This window comes from Musa acuminata, chromosome BXJ3-2 (assembly GCF_036884655.1).
Source record: "Musa acuminata AAA Group cultivar baxijiao chromosome BXJ3-2, Cavendish_Baxijiao_AAA, whole genome shotgun sequence".
NCBI classification, from domain to species: domain Eukaryota; kingdom Viridiplantae; phylum Streptophyta; class Magnoliopsida; order Zingiberales; family Musaceae; genus Musa; species Musa acuminata.
This window is the reverse complement of record NC_088350.1, coordinates 19,487,295-19,512,646: the sequence shown is the minus strand read 5'-3', so window position 1 is coordinate 19,512,646 and position 25,352 is coordinate 19,487,295. Positions and strand designations below refer to the sequence as shown.

The 25,352-nt window shown below is 40.6% G+C and overlaps 1 protein-coding gene across 2 annotated transcripts in view; it reads right to left on the bottom strand.

Annotated features, from left to right (window-relative positions):
* Positions 1 to 2,756: 2,756 nt before the first annotated feature.
* The window catches only part of LOC135631876 (mitochondrial Rho GTPase 1-like), a 43,217-nt gene continuing 20,621 nt past the window's right edge, over positions 2,757 to 25,352 (bottom strand). For both annotated transcript variants that reach the window (XM_065139919.1, XM_065139920.1), the window contains 3 exons: positions 16,291 to 16,441; positions 15,727 to 15,913; positions 2,757 to 3,327 (listed from right to left, as the gene is read on the bottom strand). In XM_065139919.1, coding sequence (XP_064995991.1) covers positions 3,254 to 3,327; positions 15,727 to 15,913; positions 16,291 to 16,441 — 412 coding nt within the window. In that variant the 3' untranslated portion in view covers positions 2,757 to 3,253. The remainder of the gene's footprint in view (positions 3,328 to 15,726; positions 15,914 to 16,290; positions 16,442 to 25,352) is intronic.

Here is a 25,352-nt window from a genome sequence, read left to right as displayed (position 1 = left end):
TCCACCTCGGCCATCATCTCCCTCTTCTTCTTGCTCACGCGAGCGCCGGGCGAGTGCGCCAACTGCTGGTTCGCCGCGTGCGCGCCGATGGTCAACGCCATCAGCACCAGCCCCAACATCACGCCGATCGGTGTGAACTCCGCCTTCGATTCCCTGATGGCACCAAACGTTTCACAACTTCTACGTACATTCATATACGTGTATTCATGCATGCATGCGTTCACGTATAAATAACTTATTGAGCTCGTCAGCATTAAAGGACTAGATATACGAAGGATTGATGAAGGTATGTATGTGACGAAGTCGGACCTCAGCTTGCTGCCATGGTCATGATTGATAAATCCAGCGCCTACCGATGACATGGGCTTCATCTTGGGTGTGGTCGAGGTTGAGAGGCGTCGTGTTGACCCCACGCGGCGCGCTACCGATCTCCAATGCCCCTGTAGGGGATTACGGAGGAAGGACACGCCATTAGTAAAGCAGAGAGAGAGAGAGAGAGAGAGATACGTGGATTTGTTGGTGGTGAAGAACCTACCGCTGCCATGATCGATGAGAAGATGTGTCAAACAAAGTTGAGCTCGCCGACGAGAGTCTGTCTCTTGGCGAGGGTTGATATAGGCATGGGGAGAGCGAGTGAGTTCTTGACACGTGGCGGAAGCAAGTGACAACGTGATGTAGGTAGGCCTCAGGGACGGGAGGACGGTTGAAGAAAAGGTCAACGGACGTAGCGGAGGCCCGTTGACCGAGTTGATTCGTACGTGGATTTGCCGTCGAGAGTCAGAGCAGGAAGTCCCCTTTGACCCAAAAAAAAATGGATTCGACGCTCGCGTTATTATTTGGACTTGAGGCCCATACGCTCATAGTCAACTAAAACAATGATCGCCAAGAATTGGGTCAACCATTTTTATTTGAATCGAACCAGCCAACGAGCTTCGGATCACACCGATGAATCAATTGATCAGACACGTATTTAATTAGATATATTTTAATATAAAAATAATTTTAAGAAAGTTTATATGTAGCATTAGAAGATATTTTTATAAAAATGTCCCTTTCACGATGGTTCATTTTGATTTATAAAACATGAAGAAAGCACATTATCATGCAAAATAAGCCAAATGGAATAATATCAACCAATTAAAAAAAATTGAGTATTTATTCCAACATAAAGATTATGTTATCATCGTGAGCTTTTCACTTCTTTTCCAGCACATGCTTCCAATGTCTAATCTCTTGTTTTATTTCGATTACATATATATATATATATATATATATATATATATATATATATATATATATATATATATATATATATATATATATATATATATATATATATATATATATATATTGGATCGATTAATTCCTTGTCTCTTAAATTGTATTCTACTGAGATGAGAAGATTAAAGACACAACCGAGGAGTCGGTAGTAATTTTTTACTTTTATAAAATTGTAAAACATTATTCGTTTTCATTGAATAGATAAAATAAGTTCAAAGAGAATCGAAGACAACCTTATATCAGAGTTATATTGAGTAAATGATATACGAGACACCAAAAAGGTGAGGAGAGGAATGATCGAAGAGGTTAAGCAGTGGGCGAAGAAAGAAAGACTAGTAAATAAAGATTTTGTTGTAGGAGGAAGGAACGAATGACGAGACATAATAGATGGGCGAAGAAAGAAAGACTAGTAAAAAAAAGTTTTGTTGGAGGAGAAAGGATCGAATGACGAGACATAATAGATGGGCAAAGAAAGAAAGACTAGTAAATAAAGATTTGGTTGGAGGAGAAAGGATATGATGACAAGCAATACGCGTGAGGGAACAAAAGAGGAAGATAGGAGACAGACGAAAAATGATAAAGCCAAGGGAGCAATACTTTTTTCGCCTGTATTATTAATTTAATATAAATATCTTCAACAATAACTTATAAGAAAACCTAAAATGGAAATCATGCGAACCATCCAAAAACGTCTCCAGTCAATTGATCCATCATTATTTACCAACAAGATTGTACTGCGTTGTTCGATTGAATTTTTCTTAAAAGCAGTAAGCAAATTTTGTAAATTTACTTGAATTACATTTGAGGGATTTTAAGTGGTACAAACATCATAAACATAGATAATATCCTCACAATTTGCCAATATTTCGATTGCTCTCTCTCTCTCTCGCTTCAGCGGATGAGAAGAGAGAAGAAAAGAGTAAAAAAAAGAGACAACTTGAGCATTAAAAATCTCACAAACATGAAGAGTTTCTTTCTTGGACTGCAGAAATTATTATAATAACCATATTCAAATTAATGCACCAAAAATAATTGTCATCTTTTAGCTGAAAACATAACCATTATTCGTAGGTAATCATATGAAGTAAAAGCACACCGGAGATGTAATTGGTTGAATACATAATTTGCAAGTCATAAATTGCGTTACACCTCGGTCACCTTATAAATCTGATTTGTTGTTGAATGACTCCACAATTAATATGGACGGTTCGATAGGGCATGGTTATTAGTCTTTGCAGAGATGTAAGCGAGTTAACCCTAACAATACTACTACATGCTTCACCGTACAAGGAAGCTTAACTCACATATAACATTGCTCTAGAAAAAGATAAAGGTCAGAATAATTCATCAGTTCTCAATGCATAATTTATAGAGACCCTTTAGCTCTTCTACATCTGCTTCTGAAAGAGGGTTGATAGCATTGCTTTGCTTTGAAAGCACAGCTTAATAGTCGAACAGATATTGAACCAAGAAAGTAGAAATCTTTAAAATCCCATTCCTTCTTTCCAATTCATGAAACCATTCAAGTAAATAAAAGAAGATAATTCAGTACCTGGGAGGATTACACTATTTAGAAAGTAACATATAAAGGGAAGAACCCTCTCCTCGTAAACATCTCAAATTTTTTATGTCGGCTTTCATCACAGCTGACAAATACATGATAATGAGAGTAATAATAAAGGGATGAACCCTTGGGTGGGGTTTGGGTAACACGAATTCCTCAAATTGAGGAAGGATGATTACTCCTCCAGAACCTTGTATTTTGTACCCAGCCAGGTGATTATATCAAGCAGAACAAAGAAAAAACCCGAAGGCACAAAACTCAGAAAACTATCAGCAGCATCATAATCACTACTTTTTGCCAAGGTCACCATTACTAGCAATGTATCTGTACAACTGGACCGAAAGGATGACGATAAAAGCTCCAGAAGATAGCCTTATTTCCAGGTTTATTGAAACAATAACGACAACCTCACCCCGATGAGTTCTTTCTCGCTGCATAAATTCGGTAAGCACCTAATCCTACAACTGCTACAGCAGCTCCAACTGTATGGCAAGGCAAACAAACAATTAAGACACAACAGATAAGAGTCAACAGCACTATAAAGAACAGCATACAGTTTTGAGGCTTTAGAAGATACAGTCATCATTCATAATCCCTGGAACTGCAGGCACATATATATGCATGTATAAAACATTAAGTAAATCCTCTTTAACATAAAGATGGATGGACAAATGAGAAGGGAGCATAATAGATTATGTTAACAGTCTTAATAGGAAAAGGAGTTCAAGAGTTACATTGGAGAATAAGAAACTTGTGTCCTAGTAGTAACATCAGTTTGGTTCTTATTGAGAACAAAGTAATCTAACAAAGTAATCCGACGTAGAAACTGCTGCTAGTGTTTAACCAATTTCATTGTCTACTACTAATTCATTACATATGTCCTCGTATCCAGAACAGTTCCAATTTCACTGCAGAATATGTAAGCATCATCTTTCTGAATGCACTTTGCCTGGAAACCAATATCCTTTAAAAGAAACTGTGGCAACTTTCCAACGTAAAATTATAAGAAGGCACAAATTATAGATAAAATGAGAGGATAATCAATGTTCAGAGATGAAAAAATTGAAACTCTTAGGAACAGACAGAGAATTAACTTAGAAGGTAAACAGAAAAACATGTGAATATCATGTGTTCGAGCAAGGCTAAAGTTCATTAACAATTTTGCAGTGATTTAAAAAGCGTTAGGCGCCAAGGTCCCAAAACGCCCGAGGCGCTAGGAGCTCTGTCATGGACTTAGCTGGAATTGCCTAAGCCGTGAGGCACCCTTGCGACAAAGACGCAAACTTAGCTTGAGTTGCCTAAGTTGCGAAGCACACTTGCGCTAACTTCTCGGACTTAGCTAGGATTGCCTAAGTCATGACGCGCACTTGCGATATGCGTCTGCAAAGGGTCAGCCAATTTGCAACCTCACTCAGGTCCTGAAGGACCTATAAAAGAGAAAGTTGATTAGTTCGAAAAACGAGCGACGAACAAGTCTAGACATCTCGCGGAAATGGAAGCTTTACAAGCAATTCAGCGAGCACCTTGCGTGCATAAGAGAAAAGAGGAGGAAAACAAGGACTTTAAAAAGTAGAACGAACAGTTGCAAGTCTACAAACAACTGCTCACCGGGTGCCGGGCACGAAGGCAAGTTCCCGTCAAGTTAACGTACGAACTTGTAAAGATTTTTCAACGCCCGACAATATACCGAAGCCCCATCCAGCCCTGTGCCACTCGGGGGGTTCCAAGATGCTGAGATGGCTGACGTTTTGCGTGCAGCTGCGGCTTGCAGAAAACAGCCGTGGCAGGCGAAAACGGAGCCATTTTGGGGCAGTTCGGCCTGACGCGGCGAGCGATTGCACAGCAGCACTGTAACCTATTTGAACATGCATTTTTATAAGCAAAAACACACAAAACCAAGGCAAAACAAGCTACCATGTCTTTGTACAAGCATGCAAAAGTGACGAATGGTTCGTTGAACGAAGTTGTTGCGGGTGCGCGACGACCGTTCGTGGCATTCTCCCCCACTTAAACTGTCGACGCCCTCGTCAACGCTTGTTGGTAGTTGTTGATGACTGCTTCTTCATGTCGTAGGGCGTCTTCGGGCTCCCAATTGGCTTCGGTTTGGGAAAGCTTTCGCCACTTCACCAAGTACTCGATCTGCTCAGTTCCATTGGGTAGCTTTATCTTGCGATATGCTAAAATGATTTCAACTCACTTTTCGTAGGAAGCTCTGGTGGCGGGTAGCCGAGTTGGAACACTTCGGGAAGCATCTTGTGGATCTGAGAGGCAAGCTTTCAAGTTGCTGGCATGAAAAACATTGTGAATTTTGAGTCACGTCGGTAGCTGCAACTTATAAGAGACGTTGCCCACCCTACTGATAATTGGGAAGGGCCCTTCATACTTGCGCACCAATCCTTTGTGTACTTTGTTCCTAAAGAATTGGAGGGATGCTGGTTGGAGCTTTACCAACACCAAATCGCCGACTTTGAACTCCTGCGGTCGCCTTCCCAAGTCTGCCCACTTCTTCATCTTTGGCCGCCTTCTCTAAGTAAGCCCGCGCAATATTTGCATTTCGGTGTCATTCTTTTACAAAATGATATGCTGACGGACTACTCCCAGTATACCCAATAGCCAAGGTGTGAGTTGACGGTTGTTGTCCTGTAATGATGTCGAAGGGGCTCTTGTTGGACGCAAAGCTCCACTGCAAGTTGTAGGAGAATTGGGCTATATCCAATAGCTTCACCCAATCTTGTTAGTTGGCACTCACGTAGTGCCGAATATATTGCTTAAGGAGCAAGTCTATTCTTTCAATTTGGCCATCCGTCTGGAGATGGAGGCTTGTGGAGAAGTATAACTTTAGACCTCAACAATTTGAATAGCTCGATCCAGAATCATCCCAGGAACCAAGCGTCTCGATCACTGATGATAGTGTGCGGGACTCCCCAATACTTCACCACATTCTTCATCATCAGCTTAGTCGCCTCCTTTGCTGAACAATGTAGGGGTGCAAAGTTGCAGACATTGAAAATTAATCGACCACCACGAGTATCGATCCGAGTCCCCCTACTGCCGACAAGCTTGATATGAAGTCCAAGGAAATGCTCTCTCACGACCTTTCTAGTACTGGCAACGGCTCCACCCACTGGCTTTCGCTGCTCCACCTTGTCTTGTTGGCAAGTGAGGTACGTTCAAACATATTCCTCCACGTCAGTCCCCATCTTCGGCTAGTAGAAGGCCCTCTACACGAGAGCCAAGGTTTTGTGAATACCCAGATGTCCAGCCCAAAGGGAATCGTAACACTCTCTTAAGAGTTCACGCCTCAAATTGTCCACTCGAGGAACATAAACCGTATTCCCTTTTGTGTAAACGAGTCCCTCCTGGACCCAAAATCGTCGTGCCTTGCCTTCTTTGATGAGTTGCATCATGGTTACTGCCTGGGGATCACTGTACAGTCCATCCCTAATCCTAGAAAGGAATTTGGAGTGTAACTGACTTGCTTGGTCCCTGCCCTCCAATTGTATGACATTCACTCGCTCCACTTTCCGGCTCAATGCATTGACCACGACATTTGCTTTTCCGATCTTGTACTCCATTGCCATATCAAACTCAGCTAGGAAGTCCTGCCATCGTGCTTGCTTTGGGGAGAATTTCTTTTGAGTTTGGAAATAGCTCAAAGCGATATTGTCTGTACTCGGCACAAATCACGATCCGAGAAGGTAGTGCCACCAAACTCGTAGACAGTGGACCACCACTGTCAACTCCTCGTGCACCGGATATCGCCACTCGATCTCGTTGGGCTTGCTGCTCTCGTAGGCCACCAGGTGACCCTCCTGCATGAGTACTCCAATAGTTAAGTCTGAAGCATCTGTATGGACTTCGAATGGCTCCCCATAGTTCGGCAATTTGAGCAATGATTCTTCCAACATAGCAGACTTCAGATCTTAGAATGCAGCTTCACATTTGTCAGACCACCTCCAAGGCTGCTCCTTCAGCAACTCCATCAGTGGAGTTGCACGCTTCGAATACCCCGCTATAAAGCGTCGACAGTAGTTGACAAAACCAAGTAAAGATCTCAGCTTCGGCACCTTCTTTGGAGTTCGCCATTTCGCGATAGCTTGCACCTTTGATTTGTCCATCTGAATGGAGACATCACCGATTCAATCCTCAAGAATAAGATCTCCGTTTGAGCAAACACTTCTCACTTTCCATGAATAAAGTGTTCTCCCTATGAACCTTGAAAATTGTATGGAGGTGTTCGACATGCTCCTCGAGCGTTTGGCTGTAAACGACGATATCGTCCAAGTAGACGACCACAAACTTATCCAAATACTCCTTGAATAGTTGGTTCATAAGAGTGCAGAATGCGACCAGAGCGTTGGTTAAGCCGAAAGGCATCACCAAGAACTCGAACGCTCCGTACTTGGTCACGCAAGTAGCCTTCGCTTCGTCGCCTTCAGCAATGCGCACCTGCCAGTACCCCGACCGAAGGTCGAGTTTAGAGAAGTACTTTACTTTGCCCAATTGGTTGAACAAGTCCGCAATAAGCGGGATGGGATACTTGTTCTTCACCGTCACTTTGTTGAGGTCTCGATAGTCGACGCATAGTCAAAGACTCCCATCTTGTTTCTTTCGGAAGAGAACTGGAATATGAATTGTCACGGACTTAGCTGGTTTTGCCTAAGTCCTGCGGCACCCTTGCGTGTCCATCCGCAAAGGTCAGAATTGTCACGAACTGAAGCCTCCTATTGTCCCTTAGGATCAACAAAAGAGAGACCGGGTTAGAGAGAACACCTCAATCGGGATCCACAAGCAAACATCTCCGAAAAACACTCCATAGACAATACAAATTACAAACAGACTTTACAAGCTCTGAACAGTTGCACAACAAAGGGTAAAAATGGTCCATTACAGACCGAAAATCTCTCACATGTGTATACATGACACAACCTTTATTACAAGCCTAAAGAGGCCACCAACCTAACTAAAATGGGACTATTAAGCCTTCGGCCATCCCTCTACATGCTGTACAAAGCATGAACATACCAAAAGACACGGACATACATAAGCATTACATCAAACATCCTATTTAGAAGTTTGTCCGTGACATTCTCCCCCACTTATTCCTTCGACGTCCTCGTCGAAGCCTTTGTCGACACTGCAACTCCTCGCCTTTGCTGAGTCTTCAATCTTCTGCTCCAGCTGCAATGCGTCTCTTGGCTCCCAACTGCTCTCCGCTGCTGTTTTTGGGTAGTCGAACCTTTGATCCGCCATGCTGCTTCAACTCACCAATGGCTCTGACTCTGGTGTGGGGTTGGTTGAGTTGTGTTGATCCTTGTTGATTCCTGCGGATCCTCCAAATGAAGGAAAAGACCATCCTTACTGCGCCAGTCTCTCAAATGCCTAATGCTACTTGAACTGGGTGGATGCTTGTTGGAGCTTTAACGTGCATCATCTCGCAAACTTCTGAAGTTTTGGGTCCTTCCTCCACAAAATTTGCTCATTAACTCTTCTTTCACTTAGTTGTCACATCCAAGTAGGTTCGCATCACTTCCGCTTTCGATTGACATTTCGTTGGGAAATGAAATGAACAATCTACTCTCAGTAGCACTGATCATCGTTGGTGAGGATTTGACAACTATTATCTTCCATTATCTTCGAAGGGTCTTTAAACTTGTGCAGAACTCCTCTGCTGGATAGATAAGAGAATTGGGGTACTCGGTTTCGCCCATTCTCTTAAGAGTTGAGAAGGCAAAGGTTACTTGACTTCGCCCGCCTCCTCGAGGTTGTACTCCATGCAGCTAGTTACTGGCCTTCGCCTGCTCTTTGCTCACACTTCTGAAGCACTTGAAGTGTTTGCACTCCTTGCGTTGAGTTAGTTACTGTGATTCACCTTCTCAATGCCATCGAACTTCTGGAATGCAGGAAGTTTTCACCCTAACTTGGAGTAATTCTCTCATAGGTTTGGTCGCCTCTGGGATTGTACCGTCTTCTCCATCAACCCTACCGCCTACTCCACTAAGTAGCAAAGGTATAGCACCGCGTACTGCCTGCTTCGTTCCTTGGTTATGCACTCTTGCATGACCCGAAGTCTTTCACTTTCGACTATCTTGATGAGAAGTTCATTGACACCGACCGGTCTTACGAAGTTCCTCGACCTCTGCCCTTCAGCCTTGTCTTGGTACTTGGAGATTGCCTCTGCATGCTCCACCTCCTCGGCCCCTTACACGACCAAGCGCTCTCCCTCAATGAGAGCAAGGGATCAATGACTTTCACGGAAGTCCCGCCTCTGCGGTACCATGGCGCTGCCATGCCCATGGCCCTACTATCCGTCGCCTCGCATCTGCATCCCTTTTCTTCATGATCAGTAGATATGTCTCCGTGGCACTCCTCTGAGTCCACCTCCATTCTAACTGATGCTTGATTTTGGGTAGCTAAGTCCCTTTGGACTCGTCGTCGCTTCCTCGCCCCTTTCGACCCCCTGCTTCAACACCTCTAGTCGATGGAAAGACAGACTGCAACTCCCATGCATGGCCTCTACTATCACGTTGTAGGGTTTGCACCGATTCTGTTCTCCTTAGCTTCCTTGGTAGCAACGTTCGCTTACTCGACCTTGTCCTCTGACTTGCCGGGCTCCCTTAAGCGAATATGAGCTCTGGAGCAGTCCAACTCTCCAGCTGCTTTGATCATACCTCTGTATGATCAAGTCCCTCCCATGGGACTCACTGGTACTTGCATTCGAACTTTTCCCTTGGTGGAACCCAGCCCTCATATGCTGATGACCAAGGTTTTCCTTCGATGCAAAATTCGATGCACGCACGAAAGACCATGGCCTTCACTCCTTGAATCCATAGCCCTTCTTGCCGTCGTGTTGTTCACCGAAGTGGAGCTTCCAGTAGCTCCCGATCATACCTCCATATGATCTAGTCTCTCACGGGACTATGTCGTGTGTATCGCATTGCCACGAACTGTTCCATCACGATCCGCTGCACCATGTCGCCTCCTGGTGACATCTCCATTGCATTCTGATCCTTGTGGGATGAACTCGAATTATGGTCCCTCCATGTGTGGCCTCTGCCAATACATCGCATGGTCTCTTCCACCTTCGATTTTGTTCGCTCCTTTGGCAATCGACCTTCATCCACCCACTCTTGGGTCACACCTAGATGAAGCACCACTCTAGGACAGTCCGTCGCCTAGTAGCTCCCGAAGTCCCCCGACTTCGCTGCAATTAGTGCACCATTGTCTAGATCCTGGGCCTTTGCCCCTACCAGCACAATCTCCGCTACGCACCGCTTCTTGCCCAGCAACTTTGATTTGCAACACTGTGGCATATTCTTCAAGAGTACCCGCCTCTGCGTCCTCTTGCCCCCTGCTAAGGCCTTCTGAACCCAACTTCACCTCCGCAAATTGAGTTACCTTAGTTCCTCCATCAAATGCTTTTCCGAGATAAGGTGCATGTGCCCAAAAGCCCCATTCGTCTTTGGCACCATGCAAGATGAGTCCACTTCGTTAGAATGAAGGACCCATGGAACAACATGATCCTACTCTTGCCTCTGCAAGAGTTCATGTCCTTGACCTCTGTCTAAGGAAGCACTGTGCCTCTGCTCCATGTTCCAACTTCTATGCTGGCTCCCTTTATGCGGCTTGGGTACTTCACCAAGTTACACCCAAGTTGCTCCGCTCATCGTATTTGCATTGAGTCGATGGTGGCCCTCGCGCCCACCATTCCACGGGTTAGCCCTCCCTTGAGTCCGATCTCTATATCGACTCCAAGTGTGCCTTCATTTAAGTTGCTTTGGGTCGCTCCCCCACTTGATCTCGCAATGCATCCACCAATACATTCTCTCAAGCGAGATCATGCGACGACTCCTCGCCGCTTGCTCAGTCCATTGAGCTTCGTGAAGTCGTTGTTTGTTGAGGTATTCCTCCTCAACATGTGAGGTCCGTCCCACATGATTCTCCCTCTGGAGAGCCAGGACTTATCCCTCATGGATAACTGTCCCATTGGAGCAACATCTCTCTTCGTTTCGGAGACCACCATCCCCTTGGACTACTCTGATCTGCTGAACAAATTGTGCATTGTTCTGCCTCCTGCAAACGCACTTGCTAGATTGCGACTCCACGTTAATACAGCCCCCGCTGCACCACTCAAGGCCTAGCAACATGCTGAACTCGTTGCACACTTCAACCTCCTACGGACGTATCCTTCACATGCCGAAGAGAAAGTTTCAATGCTCCATGGCGTCGAGTTTCAGTCGCCTTGGGATGGCCGCGAACATTCCATCGTCCGCATACAAGCCCATGCATGAGTACCGAATTCTTTGAGTTAGCAATTCCCCTCACCTCTGTGAGCTTTGCACAACTCTTTCGATCGCTGAGCAACTCATTCCACCTTGCATGGTCTCATTCTTTACCAAACGCCTCGCTTGCCTTGAGCACCATCAAGTATAGTTGTCAACGTTGAGCCGTAGCTCAAACTCAACCACCCCAACCTTTGTACGCTCCGCATTCTTCCAGGCTTGCCTGTTCTCATGGTGCCTCTTGCGCGAAGGGTTGGCCATTCCTCTGAATGCCAATCTCAGATGCTCGCTCCTCCGAGCGACTCCTTTTACATCTCCATGCCCGTTTTCCCTCAAACGGTCGCGCGTGTGCTGACTGCCCTCAACGCAGCCCCGCTAGGTCCCCCACGTTTGCATGCTAAGTGTTTCTATGAGTGCTTGTCCCGCTCTAATACCATCTATCACGGACTTAGCTGGTTTTGCCTAAGTCGTGCGGCACCCTTGCGTGTCCGTCCGCAAAGGTCAGCCTCCCCGAAGCCTCCCATTGTCCCTTAGGACCAACAAAAGAGAGACCGGGTTAGAAAGAACGCCTCAATCGGGATCCACAAGCAAACATCTCCGAAAAACACTCCATAGACAATGCAAATTACAAATAGACTTTACAAGCTCTGAACAGTTGCACAACAAAGGGTAAAATGGTCCATTACAGATCGAAAATCTCTCACACGTGTCCACATGACACAACCTTTATTACAAGCCTAAAGAGGCCACCAACCTAATTAAAATGGGACTATTAAGCCTTCGGTCGTCCATCTACATGCTGTACAAAGCATGAACATACCAAAAGACACGAACATACATAAGCATTACATCAAACATCCTATTTAGAAGTTTGTCCGTGACAGAATGGTGCTTTGGAACTGCGGATGAGACCACCGCTTAGCAGTTCATCTAACTGTTTTCTGAGCTCTGCCAACTCAGGAGGGGGCATGCGGTATGGTCTCGTTGGAGGCTTCACTCCTGGCTCCAACTCAATATGTGAACTCCTTTAGGACGTTAGCCACCATAGCAGGTTCCTAAATGGCCTTCTCGTCAAGTGGCTCTAGCTTCAAAGCAGTCACAAATGTCAATTCGCCTTTTCGTACCTCTTTCTTCAGTTGCAATGCCGATATCTGTTGGGGTTCCCTGGTCCCTCTTCGAGAGACAGGAACCACACAAGGGTCGTCACCTCCCATCATACATAGGAAGTTTAGAAACGACATTAGCACCAACTTCGCCGCGTGCATAAACTCTATTTCGAGAATCACTTGGAAGTCGTCTAGTGGCACCGCCATCATGTTGGTGCTCTCACTCTATATTCCGATCTTGATGGGAACTCCCTTTGCCAACCCGGAAATCCGCTTGGCCTCCGAGTTCACCGCTTTCATTCGACTTGGGTTCTTCTCCAAGATCAGCCCAAGTCGCTTTGCTTCTCAATCGGCAATAAAGTTGTGGGTAATGCCCGTGTCCACCATTGCACGGGTTGTTTGACCATTGAGCTTAATATCCATGTACATCAGCTCACTACTCCCCGCTTTCTATGGCTTTGCCTTCATGTTCTCCCCCACTTGACCCGCATAACGTTCAACAAACACATTGCTCCTATTCGGGGTCCTTGCGACTCCTCATCGTCGCTGTTGGATTCAGAGCTACTGGAACTAAGGGCGATGGCCTTGCCTTTGTCCGATTTGGTGGGGTGGATTGAAGCTGTCAAGGCATTGAGTGCTTGTTTCTGCGGGCACTCTCTCACTATGTGCGGCCCTCCGCACAAGAAGCATCCGCCAGGTTTTGGGGCCTTGCCTTTTAAGCTTGGCTCTTTGTGGGAGCTTTTTTTCCTTTGCTCGCCCCTAGGCTCCTTCCCCCGAGAATATTTTGGAGGGCGATTTCCTGAAGATTGTTTCCTTTTTCTTGAGTCTCAGGGGAAACAAAGTCGGTGGGCCTTTCTGCGACCGCAATTGCTCCGATCACATCGGTGACATTCCTTCGATGCAATTCTTGTTGAGCCCATGACTTCAAACCATCAAGGAAGCTGAACAGTTTATCCTTCTCGGACATGTCATGTATGTCCAACATTAGTGCAGAAAATTACTTCACGTAGTCTCGAATGTAAGTGCTTTGGCGGAGTTGTCACAGTTTCCTCCTTGCAACGAACTCTGTGTTCTCGGGTAGTAACTGAGTTCTTAACTCCCACTTCAAGTCCTCCCATGTGTCTACCCGACACCGACATTGTTAAATCTCCTCCCAACGGGTTCACCACCAAGGTTTTACATCCCTATTCAAATACATAGTTGCTATCGAAACTTTAGTTTCTTCAGAATCAGGCCTCGTAGCTCAAAAGTATTGTTTCATGTCGAACAAGAAATTCTCGAGCCCACTTAGGTTAATACTTTTTTTATTTTGTCATATACTTTTTTCCCACTTGGGTTAATACTCATAGAATAATCTTCTTCTTCATCCCTAAGATGTTCAAGATTGTCTTCTGATAAATTCTCGTAAGATTCATTCTTTTGTATCTTCTTTTCATTCCATATAACTTAGCAACTCTTCTTTTACCTCAGGTGGACACTTTTTGTAAGCTACTGCATTCTTGAAATTTTCTACTAGATGTTTTGCACGAAAAATACCACCTCTAATAGTCTTATCGCAGAACATGCAAGTCACTGCATTAGGATCTTTCAGATCCTTTAGATGATTATTCTTCCATACAAGATCTTTTTTTGATGCCATTAGAGAATCTATTAAGTTGCTTTGTACACTTGTCATTTATCCTTAAACCTAATAATAATTTTAAATAAATAAAAATTAACAGTATTAAAATTAAAATAATATATTATTAATCTAATAAATAATACAGTTAGCAGTATATTGTTAATATACTATTAACAATATACTATCGAAAGAGAAGAGTGTGAGTAAGGAAGACCGAGGTTGCTGACTGAGAAAAGCGGCAGCAGGAGCGGTAGCAGCGAGAGCGAGAGCGGCGACAGTGGCAGTGGCGAGCGATGATAATAGTAGCGGCAACGGGAGCGGGAGCGGGAGCGACGAGCGGCGACAATGGCAACGAGCAGTGGGAGCAGGAGTGGCGACAATGGTAGCGCCAACGGCAGCAGCAACAGTAGCGAGCAACCGCAGCGGGAGTGACGAGCAACGATAGTGGCAGCGGCAATGGGAGCGACGACAGTGGCAGCGGGAGCAGGAGCGAGAGCGACAATGGCAACGGCAGCGAGAGAGACAAGCAGGGTTAGGGTTAGGGAAGTCGCGAGAGGACGAATATCGATGCTTTAGTTGGTTCGATTGAACCAACTAAAGCACCGAAGACCGAACCAGACCTAAACCATTGGTTTGGTCGCCTGGTTTAACCCGGGCGCTCACCCGAAGTGCTCGACACTGGGCTCGGGCGAGTGCCCAGGCAACGCCTCTTTCAAGCGCGTCGCTTGGAAATGAAGCGAGGCGCTCGGGCCTCGCCTCACTTCGCTCGAGCGCCTATTGAAATCACTGCAATTTTGGATAAGCGCTTAACCAAATAAAGTGCCAAAATTTAAGCGCATAAGCCAAGTTTTGGTTAAGACACAATGATGGTGATGCTAAGAAATGCACTATAAATAATGAAAAACAGGATTCTGCATAGCGCTCCAATATCAAATACTGAATATTTAGGGTACAAGAAAATGGTCGAACTCAAACATAGCTGGATAAGCTTTACTATACATAAAAATATCTTCCCTAGAGTGATCAAGCTATCAATGAGGGAGCCAGAGAGGTTCATATCCATGTATCTTATCCTTGCATACAGAAAGGTTACTTATCTTTTACTCGAGCCCTATATATGCCAGGTCATGAGAACCATCACAAAGCCACCTCAACATGGCACCAAGATTGAGTGGCACTTTTTCTCCTAACACAAATTCCAACAAAGCATTTTGTCACCAATTCTTATAATTCTCACAATTTTACTAGATATTCAATTACTGACTTAATTTCCTAAAACAAGATTAGGTGAACTATCCTTCTAAACAAAATATCATCAATCCTAATACCTCTATCGAAATATTCCTATGCTAAAGTCAGATATTCTAACCCTATGGCATTGTAAGATACTTTGATTAGTTTCTTCATACCCTTATTCTACAAAGCATCCAAGAGAAAAATATGTCAATCAACACTACCCACGTACACTAGGTGAGAATCCAAATTTATGTCTAATCCAAAAAGTTCAACACTAATTATCAACTACTTTGACTCTTTTTTTCCTTGGGTATGAAGTGCCTACGACAAAGAAGATATATATATAGCAATAGAGAAGAAGAAATTTTCATTTGGCGTAGATCAATAAAAGCAAATTTTCCAACATTAAACTTTACAAGAGTATTACAAGAAAAAGTTTGGAATCATTATTTAGAAAACAAGAAGGAACATGTAACTACTTCAAATGGAGAACCAGAACTGTCATCAATCAATAGTTCTAGCAGGGCATATGTTACTTGAATTAAATAAAATGCAAAAGAGCATGAAGATGCTTAATACCACAGGACTTGAAAAGAAATCCTGAAAAAACATTTATTGAAATGTTTCAGGTAGTACCTGAGACAAACGTAAGAGAACGATTAAGAAGACGTTGGTATTGCTTGCGGCTTTTGCCAGCTTCTGTTTCGGGAATGCTGAGATGGGGTTGTTGTGCAGCACTGACTATCCGACGAAATACATCATTGTGATCTCTTAACTTCATGCTGATGGGTATAGGTGTCTCAATCCCCATATCCTGGCTTACCTGAAAGGGCAATAATAGAAAATTAGGGACAGTAGTTGTAGTAAGCATATCACAAAAAAAAAAATACCCCAATTACAGTATGGGATTAGCGAAACAATCAATGAAAAACATTGACTGATGTGCATCAACAGCCGGACATATATATATATATATATAAAGATTCATCACGAAATGATAAAACTTAAAACCTGTATAAATATTCAGAAATAACTTTCCAACCAGGAAATGCTAGCTAATGATAATGTTCCATAATGGCTCAAATATGCTAAGCAGTACTACCAGAATAGCCTTGTAATTAAGTACTTTAAATCCTAGTTAATAGATTAAATCAAATAATACAAAGCAGTGTCAATCGATAAAATACATCGAGAAAGTACCCTTGTTGAATCTTGTACAGCCAAGGGATATGGGTCAAGGTCATCCTTAGCAGAAATAATAAGGCATGGAACTTCAAAGCCAGTGTTTTCCCCATGAGAAGCAACTTGCACAAGCAACTCCTTTGTCCTCTTCCATGATTCTTCATCAGAACTACAAAAAAGACAAGGATGTTCACCTCTACTGCTACAAATTATAAACCAAAACAGTAGTCACATGAAGAATTTAGGATAAATACATGAAACCAAGAGTCATTCTAACAACTTCGCTGAAAGATGAACAGCTAACAAATTCGCTGAGGGAGCAGGAACTAATTCAAAATCCAAATGGTCATTCTAGAAGAAGACTAGTAATATATTTGTTTTTATTCATTTTATTTCTACAACTATCAAAACCAAAACAAACATATTCACGATAAATAGAAAACAAACAGTAGCAAAACAAATGTTGATACATTATGTAAAAAAAAAAATGTAAGTAAATAGAAGTAAAATGAACATACATTTAGATTTTATAACAAACTGAATTGTTTAGTATGGTGCATGATGATTAATCTAATAAAAGGGAAATAAAGTCATAATCAAAATGAAACCCTTGAAATCAGTCATGTAGTATGTCAATCAAACAAACAACAAAAGTTTCAAAATATGTAAGGAATCAAGATAACTTAATGGATAGTATCTTATAAATTTCAGTGAAAGACTTAAGTGCTCCTCCTATGGTTTGGGCCAAACATACAAAAGAAAAAAAAAAGGGATTTGGGGGGAACTGAATTTGTACGGTAAGGTGCAAGATGATTATTCAAGGATAAAACAAATCCACAGTCGATCGATCCCTTTAAAAATCAGTCATGTACCAATCCAATCGAAAAAGAAAAGAAATAATAACAAAATATGTAAAGAATGGAGGTAATTTATGGATATTATCTTCTTAAATTTTTACAATGCAAGTGTGAAAGACTAAATTGTTCCATGGTATGGATCAACATATGAAAGAAAAAGTTGTATCTTAACCATCAACATGGCTAGAGCCCACAATGCGGAATGCTGAACTTGTTGCAGACCACTTTCATGATTCTAATTTCCTGTTCATAACAATTTTGTGGTCCTAGTAAGAAATTACTAAGGATTAAAAGAATAACGTTACAAGAAGGTAAAATAAATGTTAAAAACTTGCATCGGATTCCAAAAGTAGAAATAGTAGATAGAAGATGATATTTTCTTCCGAAGGATTTCCCCACTTGCTTAGTTACCAATTGATGCAATTTGGAAATCGCAAAATATAATATATGAAGCAAAAGGCAATTGAAAATGTAAGTCAAGTTAGGAAGAAACAAAAAAAAATTGAAAGGAATGTTAATAAGATAAAAAAAAGATAACTCATCCAGCCCATGCATTGTCATGCCAATTCGGACATGTCAGCGTGCACCAATAGTAACCTTGCCAAAAAGGTATCAGCATGTGCCGTATCAACTTTATGGTATGCTGACATTTTTACCCAAATTACTGCAGCATCCAATCTGATTAAATCACAACTCTATAGAAGTAGAAATCTGAATGACAATACCGAAAGATTATAGACGCTATGAACTAACTAGCATGACATTACAAAAGCTGTAAACTCCACTTATCTAATTCCTTTTAATTAAATTCCATCAGGCAAACTAGAGTATCTAGGACTATATGAATTGATCCCACACATCCAATCGGTGAGAGATCGGTTCCCTGGAAAAAATCAAGGGTGTTTGTACACCTAAATGGCATATACCTTTTTTTCACAATATGATGAATTGGACGTTTTGCCAGAAGGAAATATCTAGTGTTGCTTCACTCAACTGATCCTTAAGTATGGAGGTAGCACATGTCATTTGTTTCAGCTTGTGGAAATCCTCTGCACCCTCTAAAGGTCAGCTTCATACCAATTGGCACTAATGGAACAAGTGAAAATTCTCATACTGGAAAACAAGATGCATGACTCAATGTTACTTGAACTCATGCATCTACATTCACATCCCTGTCATGTATGTCTAGTGGTTCATGGTTGTGCATCAACATGCACCAGACCATCCCTGAGTTGATTCCATTCTCTTGTTTCCAGTTCAAGGGAGGGAAACCAACACAGGATCATAAGATCTCAATAAGATGACTACAGCTAACTCCAAACCTGAGGCGAACCATAAAAATAAGTTATTGGTTTCACAGATTTGATCCAGTTCACTGCCAATATTAATATAAGTTATTGTTCTATTCAACAGAAAAATATATTGAGAAGTTTTAATTAAATTCCTTCATTTAATTTTGCAGATACAGAGATAGATTCTTCCCAGTTCCCACAAATAAAATTAAATAGAGCTTAAGTCAAATAAACATAACTAGTTTTTTTAATATTATTATAGTAGCACATATGTTTAACAAATCTACATATCTGAAAGTCCCTTTTTTGTTTTGCTATTGTTGAGTTGTCAATTGCATATAAGACTGTTTCCATGAAATACTATACTGTTAGAACCACAAATGATATTTTCTTCAGAGAACATCAGAAAAAAAGTGATTCTATGCTAGTGCTGATTCAACCAAGGACTAATTGCGGCCTCAATAATGGCTGTTATTTATATATTTTTACCTATAATGCCAGGTCATACAAGTTGGTATCCCACATGGTATATGAGATTTAAATACCCCATTAGAGATTTTGCAAAAGTATGCGCTTCTGAAATTATTAGAGCTAACAGTTTTAAGTCTCACAAACTGGGTTGTTTACCAACTATCCTTCCACACCAACAATAATTCTCAATACCTACCTATGCATCTATGAATAAAACACATTAAACTCTTTAATAGTACTATTTTAGTATGAAACATACTACAGTTTAAAATTTGCATCATTTGATGTTTCTAAGCTATACTATAAACTTATTTTCCATTATGTCCCATTCTCACAACACTAAATGTAAGTTCATATTGTTCTTCAGTTATCCTTATTTGTTCCACTATCTAAATTTAACTCCTTGGATAATTGGATCTTGATATGTAACAGATTCTCATGTTTGTGTGCATATAACACTAACTAGGAAATAACTAAGGTTGAACATTCATTTAAAATTTTACTTTCACATTCTATAAAAAATATTATTAAAAACAGAATGTGAGATAAAAAAATTATCACAACAAAACATTATTTATTTATTACAAATAATGATGATAACATTTATTGAATAACAAATATTTAACCATATCATACAAAAATATTACTATGATAAATTACTATTGCATATGTAATACATAAGACTTAATTTACAGCAACATGTCCCACTGTGGCCCCCATAAGATTATATTTATAGCAACATGTCCCAATATGAGCCCAATTCTTATCATTATGCAGAGAAAGTGTAGCGTAGTGCATAGGCTAACAAAAAAAATTGTTCATTTAGAAAGCGAAACGACAAGTAAGGCTTCTCACTGTGCATAGTATTTGAGATTAATTCTAAATCTTCTGACATTCTTTACAATACTGTCCCTAGTTTCCTATAAAAGCTTCTCACTATGCTTCTCTTTCCTCTTCCAATATCTTGTCTTCGTTGGCTTACACCGTGATGGATGACGACAAGTGGTAGAAAATAAATGGAATGGCTATGCAATAGTAGTAAGGCCTAATGCATTCTCTATTTTCAGGGTGTTCTTTTCTTCTTTGTAATTGTTGAATTAGTTACAATTGACCGAAATTAACTAGCATTAACTGAGTTTTCTTGATTCAAACTAATTCCGACCCATTTCTAACCAGTGATTGAAAGAGGCGCTCGCCTAGGCGCTCGAGCGAGGCGAGGCGAGGCCCGAGCGCCTCGCTAATGTCCCAGGCGGCGCGCTTCAAACAGGCGCCGCCTGGGCGCTCGCCCGAGCCCAGGCGCTGGGCGCTTCGAGCGAGCGCCTGGGTACACCAAGTGACCGAACCAGGATTTTAGGTCTGGTTCGATCCTGGTTCGATTATTAGTTGGTTCAATCGAACCAACTAAACCGATATAACCCTTACCTAACCTTAACCCGCCGCCACTGCCGCTCCCGATCTCGCTGCTCGTCGCTCCTGCTCCCGCTGCCGTTGCTTGTCGCTGCTCGCGCCTCCCACTACTCGCGCCTCCTGCTGCTCGCGCCTCCCGCGAGCCTTCCCTCTGCTCGCGCCTCCCGCGAGCCCTCCCGCTGCTCGCGCCTCCCGCGAGCCTTCCCTCTGCTCACGACTCCCGCGAGCCTTCAATCTGCTCGCGACTCCCGCGAGCCCTCCCGCTGCTCGCGCCTCCCGCTCCCTTTCCCTTTCCCCCCGCCGCTCGCCGCTGCTTCCTTTCTCCGTCAAGCTCAGACTGCTCAGTATACTCTTAAATCTTAATATTAAGTTTATTTGAATTTTGAAATGATTAATTTTCATTAATAGATTAATAATATATTATTTTGATTTTAATGTTATTAATTTTTATTTATTTGAAATTATTGCTAGGTTTCAACATAAATGGCAAGTGTAGAAAGCAACTCAATAGAGTCTCCAATGGTATCAAAAAAAGATCCTGCATGGAAGTATAATTATTTGAAGGATCCGAAAGATCATAATGCAGTGACTTGCATATTCTGCGATAAGACTACCAGAGGTGGTATTTTTCGTGCAAAACAACATCTAGTAGGAAATTTCAAAAATGCAGCAGATTGCAAAAAATGTCCACCTAAGGTAAAAGAAGAGTTGTTGAGTTATATGAATGAAAAGAAGACACAAAAGAATGAATCTTACGGGAATTTACCAGAAGACAATGTTGAACATCTCAGGGATGAAGAAGAAGATTATTCTATGAGTATTAACCCAAGTGAAAAAAAGAGTATACGACAAAAAGGGAAAGGAAGTTATGAGTACTAAGAAAGGTAAAAAAGGACCGATAGATCTATATATGCTTCAAGGATCCCAGAAACAACAAGGGCAAGCAGGAGGCTCAAAATTTAGACAAACAAATATAAGTGATGCTTGTGATAAAGAAATAAGAGGAAGAACAATTCAACACATTGCTAGCTTCTTCTATTAGGCTGGTCTTCCCCTTAGTACAACTCGTTTAGACAGTTTTAAGGATATGATTGAAGCTATTGGAAGATATGGTGCAGGATTAAAACCTCCAAGTTATTATGAGATGCGAGTTCCATTGCTGCAAAAAGAGTTGAATTATACAAATGACTTACTAAAAGGTCATAAAGAATCATGGGCAACACATGGTTGCTCTATTATGTCAGATGTTTGGACTGACAGGAGGCGCAGGAGTATAATTAATTTTATGGTTAATTGTTCTTTAGGGACTATGTTTGTGAAGTCTAGATGCTTCATCTTTTGTAAAATCTGGAGACAAGATATATGATTTAATTGACAACTTCGTGGAAGAAATTGGAGAACAAAATATCGTTCAAATCATAAACGACAATGGAAGCAACTATGTTTTAGCTGGTAATATTCATCTTTTGATTTTGTTAATTATTTTATCTTCAATTAAGTGTGTTAAACTCTTAAGTCTTATCATTTTTGTTATCCTTTGTCTCAGGTAAATTGCTTGAATCAAAAAGACCACTTGTATTTGACTCCATGTGTAGCACATTGTATTGATTTAATGTTGGAGGATATTGGAAAGATCTTAGAAATCAAGAAAACCTTAGAAAGGGCAATTTTTGTTGTTGGATTTCTTTATAATCACATTGGGGCTTTGAATATGATGAGAGAATTTACAGGGAATAAAGAATTAGTGAGACATAATGTTACCCGATTTGCTACTTCATTCTTGACATTACAGAGCGTGCATCGTCAAAAACATACTCTGAGAAATATGTTTACCTCTGAGAAATTGGTGACAAGCAAATGGGCAAAAGAAGCAAAAGGCAAGAGGGCTGCTGATATCATCTTAATGCCATCCTTTTGGAATCATGTAGTTTATATATTAAAGGTAATGGGCCCTCTTGTTCGAGTCCTTCGGTTGGTGGATAATGAAAATAAGCCTGCAATGGGATATATTTATGAGGCTATGGATAGAGCAAAAGAGACGATTAAAAAATCTTTTAATGAAAATGAAGAAAAATATGAGAAAATTTTTACAATCATTGACGAAAGATGGAATTGTCAACTTCATCGTCCCTTACATGCAGCAGGATATTATTTGAACCCTGAATTCTTTTATAAGATTAAATCTGTTGGATTTGATGCAGAAGTTTTGGGTGGGTTATATCAGTGCGTTGCAAGATTAATTCCCAGCCTTGAGGTTCAAGATAAGATTATTCATGAATTATCTTTATATAAAAATGCTGAAGGTCTTTTTGGAATTCCAATTGCCGTTCGATCCAGGACAACTACCTCTCCAGGTATTAATAATTTGATATAATTAATTTCATATATATTATGTTACTATGTTATTGCTAATAATAACATAAATTTTACAGTTGAATGGTGGAGTCTATTTGGAAATTCCACCCCGAACTTACAGAAATTTGTTATCAAAGTACTTAGTTTGACATGTAGTGCTTCGGGTTGTGAGCGAAACTGGAGTGTCTTTGAGCATGTAAGTATTACTAAATATTTTTATTTTAATTTATTTATTTATTTAGATATATGTATTAATATATTTTTAAATTATATGACATGACAGATTCACTCGTAGAGAAGAAATCGGATAGAACATCAACGATTACACGATCTTATTTACATAAAGTATAATCAAGCTTTGAAGACTCGTCATGATTTGAAAAATAGATTTGATTCAATCTCATTGCAAGATATTGATGATTCAAATGAGTGGTTAGTAGGAGAAATTGGTGCTAATTTGCAAGATGCTGAAGACGAGCTTGTATTTGAAGATGATAGATTGACATGGGGCGATGTGGCAAGAGCTTCAGGTGCTGGAGAATTACAAACATATACAAGACAGATGTCAAAGAGAAAAATGAGTGCAAAAGCATCAAGCTCGGCTCCTGCTATTGTTGAAGACATAGAAAATGAAACATATCTTGATGAAGAGGAAGGAATCAAAGGACAAGAGGAAGAAGACGAATTCAATGAAGATGATTTGTGTGAAAATGACGATAATATTGATTATGATGAATGACTTTGATGTAAAATTTTATTGTTTTGAATTTTGAAACTTTTTGTTAATGTGACATTGTGATTTTGTATCTTAGATTTTCTTAATTTAATAGCATATTTTTATTTAAAATTTTAAATAATTATATTTATTAATTATATTTTATATTTTTATATTTTAGCGCCTCGCTTCGCTCGGGCGAGCGCCTAGCGCCTCGGGCGTTTTTGGACCTTGGCGCCTAGCGCTTTTTAAATCACTGTTTCTAACTATAAGGCCAAAAACTGACCAAAACTGGGTTAACAATGCTGAAGCCAATCAAATATATTATACGATAATTGACTGACATGGTAAACTATGTTCCTATTATCGTACATCTTTCCTTGTCAATTTACCACCATCATATCAAGGTTTTGTGGCACATTTTCATTCTTAATGTATTAAAATTTGATGGGCTTTCCCATTTTGATACGCTCTTAATATAAGAATGCTCGTGAAGAAATGAAACTAATAGCAACTAGATATAAGTATTTCTTTCATTGTTTCTTAAATCCACCAAAACGAACCAAATTGATTATCCATTAAGTAGCATGATTAATTAAAAAAAAAAATCTACATCACTTTACCTGTTTCATCCACTATTGTAAGATCACACTCAAGAAAGAAGTGAAACTGATAGTAATTAATAAAGGCATTCAATATCTTGCCTCTCAAATCCACCAACCTAGTAGATTACGTATTAAGTAGCATGTTTGATAAAAAAGAATCTACTTTTATATTCCAGATGTGTATTTATAACTGTGGGCCAGACATGATGTTAATGCTTTTATGATTAGATTACCCCTTAGAGACCTAAGGGAATTGTATTCAAGTAATAGAAATAGCTTCTCTGCTTGCAAGGATAACAGTACACGTACTGACCACCCTTGGGGATTCAAGCAAAAGAAATAACTTCTTTGCATACAAGGAAAGGGCTACATGTATTGACCATAGACATGGCAACAACAGAAACCTCAATGTATTAGACCATCTCCTTTTCTTATAAACTCATACTACGAATTGTAGACACATCAAATATTGAGTGTCATGTCCATATCAATAACACTAGTAAGATTCTTTATGACAAGTGCCAGGTACCTTGGAAATTATTAGGACTAATGTGCCACTCATTAGTGATTTAAAAAGCGCTAGGCACCAAAAGACGCCAAGGTCCAAAAACGCCTGAAGCACTAAGCGCTCGCCCAGGCACTCGCCCGAGCGAAATAAGGCATTAAAATATAAAAATATATAATATAATTAATAAATATAATTATTTAAAATTTTAAATAAAAATATGCTATTAAATTAAGAAAATCTAAGGTACCTAATTCCAATGTCACATTAACAAAAAGTCTTAAAATTCAAAATAATAAAATTTTACATCAAAGTCATTCATCATAATCAATATTATCGTCATTTTCACACAAATCATCTTCATTGAATTCATTCTCTTCCTCTTGTCCTTCCTCTTTCATCAAAATATGTTTCATTCTTTATGTCTTCAACAATAGCAAGAGCCGAGCTTGATGCTTTTGCACTCATTTTTCTCTTTGTCATTTGTTTTGTATATGTTTGTAATTCTCCAGCACCTGAAGCTCTTGCCATATCTCTCCATGTCAATCTATCATCTTCAAATACAAGCTCGTCTTCGGCATTTTACAAGTTGGCACTCATTTCTCCCACCAACCACTCATTTGAATCATCAATATCTTGCAATAATATTGGATCAATTCTATTTTGCAAATCATGACGAGCCTTCAAAGCTTGATTATACTTTATGTAAACAAGATTGTGTAATCATTGATGTTCTAACCGATTTCTTCTCTTTGAGTGAATCTATCATGTCATATAATTTAAAAATATATTAATACATCTATCTAAATTAATTAATTAATTAAAACAAAAATATTTAGTGATCCTTACGTGCTCAAAGACGCTCCAGTTTCG